This window comes from Trichechus manatus, unplaced genomic scaffold (assembly GCF_000243295.1).
Source record: "Trichechus manatus latirostris isolate Lorelei unplaced genomic scaffold, TriManLat1.0 scaffold00022, whole genome shotgun sequence".
NCBI lineage: Eukaryota > Metazoa > Chordata > Mammalia > Sirenia > Trichechidae > Trichechus > Trichechus manatus.
The window spans coordinates 4,980,727-4,994,176 of NW_004443958.1; the positions used below are offsets into that span (position 1 = coordinate 4,980,727).

The window sequence follows — 13,450 nt, forward strand, 5'->3', positions numbered from 1 at the left end:
TAAATATTTTATTTAAATATTTTTTTAAATAGAACTGCAGCATGGGTAACAAGTTTCTATAAAAACGAGCATTAATATTATTGTCAGGAGTCCCTTCACTTATAAAATGAGCCTAGAAGTAAAAAACAACTTATCTGGATACTATAATAGCAACAAAATTTGAAAAGTATTATCAAGAAACATAATTATCTCTAATCAATATAAGTTCCAAATTTAATACATATTTTATATATCTATATATAATACGTATTTTTATTAAATAGTTTTGTTCTTTATTTCTAGAGACGCTTATATTATTGATGCGGGCCCAGAAATGTAAGTAAGTGTAGCAAACTCACAAGCTATAAGTTCTTTAACAATTACTTAATCCACCTACAAAATCAAACTTCACCTCCCCTGTGAAGTCATCCCCCAAAAGACATTAGTGGCTCGTATCTGGGTCCTCCCATCATTTTTTCCTACCTTAACCTGAACTTGTATCAATCTTCTGTTTCACAACTCTTTATTTACACACTTGCCTCTCCCACTTAAAATCTTTCAAGGCAGTAACCAGGATGTGGTATCTTTATATCTTTTTTCACCACCTACTCAATGTAATTTGCTGGAAAATGCTGAAATAAATTACTGTGGACTAATTTTTTTGAGATATTTGAAACATTTTATCATACCTCCACTTAATGAACTGAGGTCAGTAAGTAAAGCTCACCCCTCGATATACCCCTTCTACTCTAACTTTACCCCAGTAAGTCCAAAACAAATCCCAAAAACATTATGTGTGCATGTGTATACATATTTTCCCCCAATATTTCTACCAAAAAAAGCTCTTTAAAGAAAACAAGAATGCAACAAAAGAAACTGGAAATTTATTTTAAATGGATCTGTGGAACGGATCACAATGATCACTGACTATAGAAAATAAGTAAAATTCCTGTCTCTTCACGAAATGTCCCCATCTGTCTAAAAAATATGAAAAGCTTTCTGTGTCCTGACTCAACTCTTCCCTGAACTCAAAAGTTATACAAAGCCAAAATAGTAACCAAAAGCTAAGTTTCAAGTAGTTTTGCCCAGGGTGCAGGCGGCGGGGAAACTAAGAATAAACAGAAGGAAGGTGAGATTTCAAGAAGCAAGTAATTAAACAGAGATTTTCTATAATATAAAATATGGCTAAGACACTTAAAGAGCACTGCAAATAATGTAACTATACAAACCTACTCCCTCCGAACCCACTGATAAGCAAATAACACCTATGCTTTGAAAAACTACTCTGAATACATCTTATTTTAATTACATTTTGGCAACTCATATTTTAGCCTTTGGAAAGCCTGGTTAAGATTCTACAGCACTGCTTTTCTTTTGAAAGCTTAATAATTGTGTCGAACAGTCTACACTAGTATTTCTTGCTCTCATACCAAACCAAAAAAACCAAACCTGCTGCCGTCAAGCCAATTCCGACTCACAGTGACCTTATACTAAACCCGTATAATAAAAAATAAAACAATTTTCAAATAACAATTTTCTCCTACTGAAATGAACAAAAAAGCTAAAAGCTTTGTGTGTGTGTGTGTGTGTGCATACACCACTTCAATTTGTGCACTCCCTTCGTAATTACACACGCTGCACACATGAATACTAAGTTAGGCACCACTTCTTTCCTCTAACTGCATTTTAGTCGTACAATACAGTCTTCATACTTCATTTTGAAATAAGCCTATTTTGAAGGCCAAGGATCACCCTTTGTGACTGACTTAGAGAGAGAAATAAAAAATGTGTATACTACAAATATAAAAATTATGGATTTGGCTCTAATGCAGAATAAAGTAAGCTTCTTATATCACCTGCAATATTAAACTGATTAAGTCTGTTGAAAAATAAGACAGTGAGTTATTGGATCTGTGTTTAATTCAATGCACTTTATAACATATTTAAGGAATTTGGTTGTATAAAACAGTATCTGAATCTTATCAGATGAAAATATTTTTCCCTTTTTGCAGGCCTCAGGTTGCAAGTCTGAGAAAACAAATTAGTCTCTAGTTCTCCTAAGTTTGATAATAGTGCCCCCTAATGGGAATTTTAATATGAATTTTTCTACTCGTTTTTAAAAAGGATATATTCTCCAATGTGAGCAGTTACTCACTTTCAACTAGAAAGTAAATTCTGTAACATAAAAGTATATAAAGATTTAAACTACTCAAAGGAGAGTTACCACATCTGTAAAAACAAATCATAAATTAATGGTGAGAAACACACGAGAGAAACTTCATGCCAAATAGTTTTCTAGGTTGGGAATCATCAAACTATCCTAACATAATCCAAGGTAGCGCTACTCAACCACTTTCTCTTATAAGGAAATTATCCTTCTCGTTATGTTTTTAGTACTCAGTGAGCAACTAGTATGTACTAAACAAGAGACACTACAGAGTCAGAAAAAACTGGTTCAGAAGTTAAATTATTTAGTGTCACACAACTCCTAACTATAGAACTGGGAGTCCTAACCAAGTTTTTTTTTTGGTCACATTTGTTGTTGTTGTTATTAGGTGTCATCAAGTTGATTTCAACTCACAGCAACCTCGTGTGACAGAGTGGAACTGTCCCATAAGGTTTTCTAGGCTGTAATCTTTACAGGAGCAAACTGCCAGGTCTTTCGCCCGCAGAGCCGCTGGGTGGGTTCGAACCACACCAGCAGGGCTCATACCATTACCTTTCCACAATGTCTGGTCACAGGTCTGCAACTGTGACTTTAATGCCTTTCTTCTCTATGATCTACAGACAATTCTCATAAACATCAACTACTCAAATTAAAAAAGAAAAAACACATCAAAATTAAGGCAAAAACTACCTATTCTGATACCTTCCAGGTGTGCCAGTGAAACAAACACCCTATAATACCACTATTTTCATTTCAGTGCCCACAATACATTCTGGACTCAATGTTATGGTCAAAGTCAAAGGCCATATCTAGAAGAAATAAACAACAAACACAAAGCCACCAATATACAATGTAAAGAGAGAACTATCACTTTATTCTTTAACCTTAGTAAGAGAGAAAGAACAGCAAAGAGTAAGAAAAAGTTATATATAAAATAGGAGTTGTCAAACTTTCTTAAAGGGCCAAACAGTAAATATGTTAGGCTTAAGGCCTATATAGTCTCCGTCACAACTACTCAACTATGCCATCGTAGTAGGAATGCAGCCATAGAAAATACATCAACAAATGGGCATGACAGTGTTCCAATAAAATTTTAATTACAAAAGCAGGTGGCTAGCCCTTGGATTAGTTTCCTAATCCCTAATTTAAAACTTTTACTAACATTTGACTTTTGGACCACAGATTAAAATTCTCCACTTTACATGAGGTACCAAATACAAACAACAACAACAAAAAAAGCCTAAGCAACTTAAAATATATCACCGCTAAAGTTATAAAATACATGGCAAGCATTTTACTTGCATAACGTGAGTGGAAGAAGAAAAAATCCCTTCCCTGAATAAACATCAGTTTTAGTGGGTAAAAAATAACTAAAAACCATAAGCAAACAGTATGTCTTTAGCATGATTTAAAATAATCAACATATAGCACTATAATGGGAAATCTTAGTTTTTATCTAGATTTGATAAAAATCTAAGGGTAACTACATATGAATGTCCATTAAAGATAGAATAAATGTACTAGGTAATAGAACATAAAATTCAAACCTATTATATATACAGGAACCCTAGCTACGGCTGCTAACCAAAAGGTCAGCAGTTTGAATCTACCAGTCACTCCTTGGAAACTCTAAGGGGCAGTTCTACTCTGTCCTATAGGGTTGTTATGAGTTGGAATCGACTCAACGGCAATGGGCTTGTTTTCTATATGAGGCTATGGAGAAATATATTTTCTTAAATTGCCTTAGTTTTTCACATGTGTAACAAAAATGACACCCCATTAGCTCCTAAGGTAAACCAAGAAAAACAAATTTAGTTGTTTTACACAAAAAGCAGATTACAGACATCAAACAATGACAACCTACACTCAACACTCTTTAATAACTGGCTTACACTTCATGAAGTGTCTGAAAGCAACACAGTATAGTGAAAAACCACAGCATTTTGACCTGAGCAGCTGCAGGTTTCAAACACTATTCTACCAATTTCCTAGTTATGTGATCTTAGACAAGTTATTTATCACGCTAAGGATCAGTTTCCTAACCTGGAAAAGGAGGCTGACAAGATCTCCAACTGTAGAGAATAACAAAGGATTATAGGGCAATGTGCATATAGTATAGTACACAACATGCAATGCCCAGCTATTTGTTTTATTATTTAATGCTAAACTGAAGTTTCTCCTTATCTTAATGTTGTTATATCATTTTAATAAGCTTCTTAAAGTGTATGCTAGTGCAGTCACATCTTGGTCAATTACCTCTAGCCCATAAGAGAAGTTAGCTTCTCCCTTATGGGCTAGATCAAGCCTTTAGAGTTAATAATACAATTTGCTTTGTTAATGGTACTATAATTCCACTGAACAGTATTTCTTGTTCATACTCTAAACTTAAAATTTTATAAAGTAAAATTAATTACCTAGGAAAACTGTGTGACAGAATGCAAAGTGTTCTGGAATGGATTTTACTCCGAATTGTGCCACTAATCTGATAATTGAACAAGTCACTTCAAAGCTCCTTGCCTGTAAACCAAAGAAACTAACAATCCTTTATCTTCCAGCTCTAAAAACATTATTACTGAATTACAATTAAGCATGCTAGATATACTGGTGAGTAGGGGAGTAGAGATATCCTAACACTGCCAGAACTGACTGCAGAGAAATCTCAACCTTAATCGTGTCCGAGGTATAAATATTATAGTAATTCAGACTAAAAAAAGAGAGTATGGCCAATAAACAAAGAAAAGAAAAGAAGAGAAGAAACAAAAGGAAAAGGAAAAACAAAGGCATACTACATAAAGGCTTTAAAAACTGCAAGTACCTAGAACTAGACTTGGTTGGTTTCTAGAGGTATTACACTAATGCAAAACTGATTTGCAGGCCGAATTGCAATACCAAGGTATTAACCTTAGAAAGAATATAATTTGTGTCTCTTATATGTTCAAGGTACTATGAGAATGTAAAGTTAAATGAGATAAGTAGTATTTTATCAAAGTTGAAAGGGATCAGTTAAAACAGTTGTACATAAAATGAGCTCTGGGAGTTCAGACAAGTTAGCAATTATTTTCAACTAGATTAAAAAATATATATTTTAGGATCCTGACCTTGGCCTTTGGTATAAGTTTTTACCAACTACAGGCCTTTGCTAGCAAGGCAACTACACTGTAGTACAAAAATAAAATGCTTCTAAAATAAAAATAAATTAGAGGTGAGTCTTTTTTTCTGAGGCAGGCAGCTCAACTCATCTCTTCTTAAACACTGATTGGGTCAAAATACTAACTATAGAAAGGATGGATGTTATTAATGATGCCTATCCTTCACAATGCAAGTTATTCGGCAAGCTAATTTCATAATGGGAAAGTGAAATATTCAAATTATTATAAATCAGAATCACAAATTCCAAATAATTAAAGGTCAAACCAGTGAAATTTATTACATAAATTCTCATTTCGAAAATGTTTGTAATTTTTCTAAGAAAATTAGAAATGAAGTGAACTAAGCCAGTCTTGATAAGAGAATCCTAATAACAGATTATCAAACATTACAGTGCTAATTGTGTTAATACCTATTTGTAGGTACTGAAAAGATACACTTGAGATAAACACCCTTACCTTCATCAAAATCAGCATCATCCTCTGTATGCTGGGGGAAAGGAAAGCAGTTGGTAATTTCAAGCCGATCTTCTACAACCAGGCCCAAAAGCACTCCTTGGACAACTTCAGTTCCTTGTCCTTCTTCTTGATAATGTTTGATTATTTTTAATACCACCTAAAAGAAAATAAAGGAGCTTAATTTTATTTTTATAGTTTATATTTCCTTTATTTCTGAGAAAAAATAAATCATACTAGTGTGTTTGCAAGACCACAAAACTATATAACAGGATTAACCAAATTTCTTATAAATCACTTCCTTTACCCTTACATAAATAACAAAACTCACACAGTCCAAATGTACATCTGAAACTCTGTAATGCAAAACTGATTTGCAAGTCCAATTGCAATACCAAGGTATTTACCCTGGTATGTCGAATGTCAAAACGGTATGTACAGGCAGTCCCTGGATCACGAATGTCTGATTTACAAACAACTCATACTTAAGAACGAACTGCCATAAGGCCTATTATATTAAAATTCTGAATTAAATACGTACAATAGCTCATAATAACGAATGAACTCAGTACTCTGTGACATGTCAAAATGCTGCGCAGTTTATAAGTGTTTCACATCCACAGAAAGGTAAAATATATACTAAAACATTTGACTAAATGACGCTAAATACGAACCATATGTACCTGTTCAGACTTACCTACAAATTCGACCTAAAGACAAACTTACAAAAGGATTTCCTTCGTAATCCGGGGACTGCCTGGATGTCAAAATGTTAATATACAGCACTCATGACTAAGTAGCCAATCAACCCTCAGGTCAAGACTTCTCAAGGGGCTCTGGGACCCAGGAGTTCCTTTGGCCAAATCAAACAGTACCCCCTTATCCTGAGGTTATTATTGAGAAAGTGCTCAGTAAGCTTTTGCTTACAGGAAGATAACATCCTGACCTAGATGATAAAACTACCATTAAGACACAGAAAAAAAGACCTCAGTTATCTGGACATCTGAAAGCAGAACCCTCTAACAAATTCTCAACTTGCCTTCCTGAAAAGACCATATTAGCCATACAAAGCAACAATGGGAATGTGTGTCCAACAAGAATCTGGTTGGTAATCAAGAACACAAAAAAAACACAGGCTCAAATACTACCTAGTTGTCCTCAACCAGAAAGAAAAATTAAATAACTTGTAATGGAAGAAGTACAGCCAGAATGCTCCTTAGAAGCGAGAATGGCAAGACTTTATCTCCTGTACTTTGGACATGTATGTTATTAGGAGGGACCAGTCATTGGAGAAGGACATCATGATTGGTAAAGTAGAGGGTCAGTGAAAGAGAGAAAGACCCTCCACAAGATAGACTGACACACTGACTGCAATGATGGGCTCAAGCAGAGCACCGACTGTGAGGATGGCATAGGACTGGGTAGTGTTTCATTCTGTTGTACATAGGGTCGCTATGAGTAGAAACCAACTCGACGGCACCTAACAGCAACAACAATGGAATAATCAGCTCTTACATTACTCTCTCCTCTAACATTTCAAAAGATAAAGGAGGCATGAATGTACATGGCTGAATAGGCAATTAATTTAAAAGTTCATAATAACAAAAATAGTAGAGTCATTAATAATAACCCCTAAAACATGCAGTAGTTACTATGTAAAGTGCTTAGAATAGTACTTGATACATAGTATTTACTAATAGTGTTATTATCATTATTATTTAAGTCCATGGCCAGAAAATCTAAAGGTTCCTGGATACTCAATGCTATTGATGAGATCACTGAACCACTGCTGAAATAAAATGCAACAAACAGTCAAAGATACAACGGAAAGTACTCAGAGGAAAAATATGTCTAACAATAATATGAATGTTTGTTAGCATTTTATTGATTAGTATTCCATTTAAAGCAAAGGCTTTCTTGATAGAAACAGTATTACCTCAAACCAAACCAAACCCATTGTCATCTAGTCAATTCCTACTTAAAGCAGCACTATAAGACAGAGTAGAACCATCGCATAGGGTTTCCAAGGAATGGGTAGTGGATTCGAACTGCGGGCCTTTTGGTTAGCAGCCAAGCTCTTAACCACTGCACCACCAGGGCTCCAGAAACAGTATTAATAACCATTTAATAACAACAGGTTACATGTATTGACCATTATGTGCCAGGCAATATTCTAATAATTTTACATCTACTATCAAATCATGTAATTCTCACAACCACCTTATGAATTATTATATTCATTTTACAGATTAGAAAATTGAGGCAGAGAAAAATTAAGTAAATGGCTAAAGGTCACACATCTAGGAAGTAATATAGCCAAGATTTAAACACAGCCAAATTCCAAAGCATGTATGTTTGCTTTAACTTCAGTAACGAGGAAATGGTTTTCATATCAGTAACTCAATTAAGAATTAAAATGGTGAGTGATCAATAGACACAAAAAGACTTCACATGGATATGATGCAGATCTCCTAAGGACAGCAAGCAATCAGCAGGGAAAATTGCTTACTACAGAGGAGAACCAACTGCTAAGACTGGCAGACCTTCAACACAGTGAAATGAAATAAGTGCACAAACCTTACAGATTCCTGTATAAAGGGCCTCTCCACTTCTTGAAAGGCACAAAAACAGGCTTTAGAGTCGTGCAGGTATAGGTATGACTCCTAGGTCCAGCACTTACTACTAGTAACCTTGGGAAAGCTATTTTATCTTCATCTTCTTAAGCGCCAGACTTCTAATCTGCAAAATGAAGCTGTTTCATAGCATTGTTGACACTACCAAAAATGAGATAATGTACAGAAAGTACTTCACCCAGGGCTCGCCAAGTAGTAAGTGCTCATGAATGATCAATATTATTGATGCTGTCAATAAAAAGAAAGCAGAACTATTTAGTTCCTATTCAACTTATCTCTCTACCAAGGAAAATTATTTTCACACTTAAAAAATAGAATAAATGTATAAACAAAACTGCTGAAGAGTTAGTATGAACACACTAACCAGCTGTAAATGATTTCAAGTCACCTAGTTTAGGTTCCCTAGGTTCCTTGATACTCAACACTTAACCCAGTTGATAAGATCACTGAACCACTGCTGAAATCAAAGTGAATGAGAAAATGCTAAAAGACATATGAGCTTAGTGTATATCTCTGGAGAAATCTTTGGTGGTTGCTACATGTGCAAAAAGCAATACTGATAACTAGAAGCCGGCATAGTTTCAAAAAGAAGTTAGGCCAAAAAACTTTCATTTCCCTTTATAAATAAAATAGTAATGAAAAATATATATATTTTTTAAAATGAATTATCACAGTTAAAAAGATCTTATATTAAAACACTGTCTTAACTTTTAAAGGGATTAGTGGGGCAATGTAAGCAAATAGCACATCAGGCTTGATACGTCTGCCCAAAAGCCAATGCAATTTTATACAGTATTAACAAAACTACAGAGCTTCAAACATGATCTCACTCTTTTCAGCATCCCTGAATTGATGTGTTCAGTTCTATTCTATGATCACAGACAAAAGTTCCCAGTAAAAGTACTCAACTGAGAGATGGAAACAAAGCACAGTAGTTTGACTATTTGCTACAGACAATCAACATAAACACATAAACACAGAAAAAGGGTAATTTATAAGAGAAAGCTGAAAACCTTGTGATGAGGACCAGTTCAGTGAATTCAAATCTCTCCCAGGCTAGGGACACTCCAAATAGCTGAAAGGTTATCAAGTACTAGAGGATTAGTCTTACTTTAAAAGGCAAACCTAAGGACCACAGATGAAAGCTTCAGGAAGATTTCAATTTTAAGGGTGAATTCTCTCTAGCATTCACGGCTGTTTAAAATCGGAACTAGACATGTCAGGCCTTTAGGACAGGCTTAGTGATCACTAAAATAATTTCCAACTCTATTATTTATGATCTTGCCTTTTTAATATACTCTGATGAAACAAAACACTCGGGAAAAAATAGAAAATCATTATTATCAAAACTAAGCTGACTCATTCTTCATTTTGACATTTTATGGTCTATTTCCTACATACACACTAAAATTTCCATGCTTTAGTTCAAAATGTAATGTCATGGAACAGCATTACAACTTGAGAGTAGGAACCATTTACATGTCAAAAGGACAGTTAATTCCTGATCAGAAGTAACTAACTGACATACATGCTTTTGATATTCTATATGAATAACCAAGAATTTGATATATACATAAAAAATGTTGCATAGACTACTGGTATCTATAAGTGAGACAGAATCCTATGTTCTGTTCATTGTCTCTTCCCTTTTAAATGTTCTCATAAAACGGAGGGAGGGTTTACTCACCACCACATCCCCATAACCTAACACAGGTCCTGCCACAAAAAAGATATTCAAAATATATTTGAATGAGTGGTAGACATTTACTTATCACTAACAACATGTCAAGCACTCCACTAAGTGCCTTACATGCAATGACTCACTAAATCCTCACAACCACCCTCTGAGGTCAATAAAATTACTTTCCCCATTTTACATATCAGAAAACAGAGATAACCTAACATAAAAGTATTAAATCATTGAGGTGAAATCTGACTTCTGACTCCAAGGCATTTTAATCACTTCACAGTGACTGAGTAATTTTAGAGGCTCCAAACAAGACTGAAATAGCTAGGATGGAACAGAGATGCTCTGGAAGAAGTCTCCGCGCTGGGGCTGTGGAAGCAGGACCTCCTGCATAGAGCATTAAAAGGTTAACAGAGGGCTACAGGGTCAGGCAGCAAAAGGCTGCGAGGGAATAATGATGGTGGTCAGATTTTTGTGCCCTGGTCCTTATAAGTTAAGTAGCATCAACAGAAAACTGCCATTCGTTGCAAGAATGCAATACGGCTTTCAATCTTTAGCACTATTCTCACAAGCCACAAGATGGGAATGTTCCCCAACAAAAGTCGTGTTTCAGTCATGCTCACTCTTTCATTTTCTCTTTCCACCAACCATATGCCTCTGTCCATAAAACAGTGCTGATATATCTTTTAATTAATCCTGTTTATTGATGTCATGCTCTCTGTTCTTACTTTTAAAAACAGGTATTTGGAAAGCATAATAGTTCTCCAAAACAAAAACACAACCCATAGTATTTTTGTTTATACATGTCACAAATGACTCCACACACACAGAGACCCTATATCATGTATTCCTCAGCTTACCAAAATGACCTGGGGAGCTTTTCTAGATAAAGAGTGGTCCTCATCCTGGTTACATGTTACAGCCACCTGAGGAGCTTTAAAAACTACTGATGTCAGAACCTACTCCTGTGTCTACACCAGAGACTGAGTTACTGTGTTTAGGTTCTCCATGTGATTCTAATACACTACTTCATTCTAGACTTAATGCATTAGTATGATTCACCTTTCCTTTTGGTTTGGTTTTGTGGTAATTCCTCAGGTGATTGCAACGCATACTGCTGGTCAAACCACTACAAGTTTCCTTTCCTTTAAGATTCCCTGTATTGCTACAAGGAGCCCTAGTGGCACAGTGGTTAAGAACTCAGCTGCTAAACAAAAGGTTAGCAATTAGAATCCACCAGCTGCTCCTTAGAAGCTTATGGGGCAGTTCTATTCTGCCCTATAGGGTCGCTATGAGTTGTAATTGACTCAATGGCAGTGGGTTTGGTTGGATGGGTGTCGCTGAAAGGAGCCCTGATGGCACAGTGGTTAAGAGCTCAGCTGCTAACTAAAAGGAGCAGTTCAAATGCACCAGCTGCTCCTTGGAAACCCTATGGGGCAGTTCTACTCTGTCCTATACGGTTGCTATGACTCAGAATCGACTCGACGGCAACAGGTTTTTGGTTTGCTGTTGCTAAAAAGTGAGCACACAGAGAAAATACAGACCCAAAGTGAACATTTTACTTATAAAGGTAAAAATAAAACCCACTGTTGTCGTGTTGTTTTCAAGTGACCCTATGAATATACCCCCTAATATGAGGATTAAGGAGCCCTCGTGGCACAAAGGTTAAACGCTTTGTTAACGGAAAGGTTGGCAGTTCTAACCCACCAGCAGCTCCATGGGAGAAAAGACCTGTAAGATTTGCTCTGGTAAAGATTACAGCCTAGAAAACCTATGGGGCGGTTCTACTCTGTCATATAGGGTCACTATGAGTCGGAATTGACTCGAAGGCATGCAAAAATAAGAGGAAACTCAAGCCCTACTTGAAAAAATCTCTACAACATAGAAATGACAGGAAAGACAGCAGCAGCAATCTATCTTAGAAGCAGAATTTCACCTCATATTTAAGACTACCTGTGGGGTCGCTATGAATCAGAATCGACTCGACAGCAATGGGTCTACATTTCCCAAATTTCATCATATTCTGGGCCTAAATGCTTAATCCACTTATTGTGCTCTGCATAGTATTATTCTCTGAATAGGTCAGCTATCTCTAGAAACATCTCCCAGATTTCTGAGGTTTGCCATGTTCTCAAACTGGGCAGATCTTAGCAAGAAATTCCAATCTACAAGATATTGAACAGATGTGCTGTCTGCTGAAATTACTCTAAAGGAATCATTTTTTTCCTACTATTGTTAGTCAGGGCAGACAATTTGAAAGAGCAAAACTATTACTTTATATAATTTCTACTGAGGAGTCCCTGGGTGGTGCAAACAGTTAATGCACTCAGCTACTAACCAAAAGGTTGGAGGTTCAGAAGTGCCTGAGAAAGCCCGGTGATCTACTTCTGAAAATTCAGCCACTGAAAACTCTATGTATGGAGCACAGCTCTATTCTGGCACCACTGGGTTGCCACAAATCAGAGCTGACTTGATGGCAACTGGTAAATCTCCAAGGAATACAATACTATTTTTTTCAGGTGTCTGGCTTTTAAAAAAGATGTTAACTTTGCCCAAAATACAAAGTCTAAAAGCAACAAACGATTTAACTTCCAAAACAAGAAGTATCCCTCAATATTACACAGTAAAGTATAAATAACAACCTAAAATATTCAAATGAATTAAATAGACCAGAAGTCAGTAAAACTAAAATTTGAGAATTAAGCATGATGGATAAATATTCCATCCTGCCTAAAAAGGGAACATGTAGCAGGATGCCTAAGATCTCCCTATCAAAATCATATCAAAAACTTTAAATTTCATAGCAGGAAACAGTTTAAATCTGGGCAAAATAAAGAGTACCTTTTTTGATGAACTAGAATAATTTTCTATCAAATACGATGTCTGCAAAGACCAGTTACTACAGCAAGACCTGAAAGCCCTGCACAGAACTGCCAAGCTTTTGTTCACTTCAGCTTCTTTCATTCATTAATTTATTCACTCAGATATTTACCGAGTGGCTTCTATAAGCCAGTAACCTCTGCCAGGCCCTGGAGATGTGAAATTATATCAAACACATGAAGTCCTTACTTTGACAGAGCTCATATTTTAGAACAGCTGTGGTGTAATTGATTATTTTTGTGTGGCCTTTCTAGTCATGGTCTTGTAACTCTCACCCAGGTGACTGAGCAGGATTGAGTGACAGGGTAATTGTAGACCACCAAGGGGACTGGTCAGTTTTGCCTTAAAAGACAGTCAATTCCAGAACAGAGAGGAGAATCTCAGCACCACCAAGGAAGAACAGCCAGGAGCCAGCACGTCCTTTGGACCTGGGATCCCTATGCTGAGAAGCTCCTGGAACCAGAAGCCCAAGAGTGAGCTGTAACCTTGAAGACGGTGAGAA

At 36.1% G+C, this 13,450-nt stretch overlaps 1 protein-coding gene across 2 annotated transcripts in view; it reads right to left on the bottom strand.

Annotated features, from left to right (window-relative positions):
* EIF3H (eukaryotic translation initiation factor 3 subunit H) overlaps positions 1-13,450 on the bottom strand; it is a 110,237-nt gene that overhangs the window by 72,762 nt on the left and 24,025 nt on the right. For both annotated transcript variants that reach the window (XM_023728165.1, XM_004372962.3), the window contains exon 2: positions 5,752-5,908. In XM_023728165.1, the coding sequence (XP_023583933.1) occupies positions 5,752-5,908 (157 nt within the window). The remainder of the gene's footprint in view (positions 1-5,751; positions 5,909-13,450) is intronic.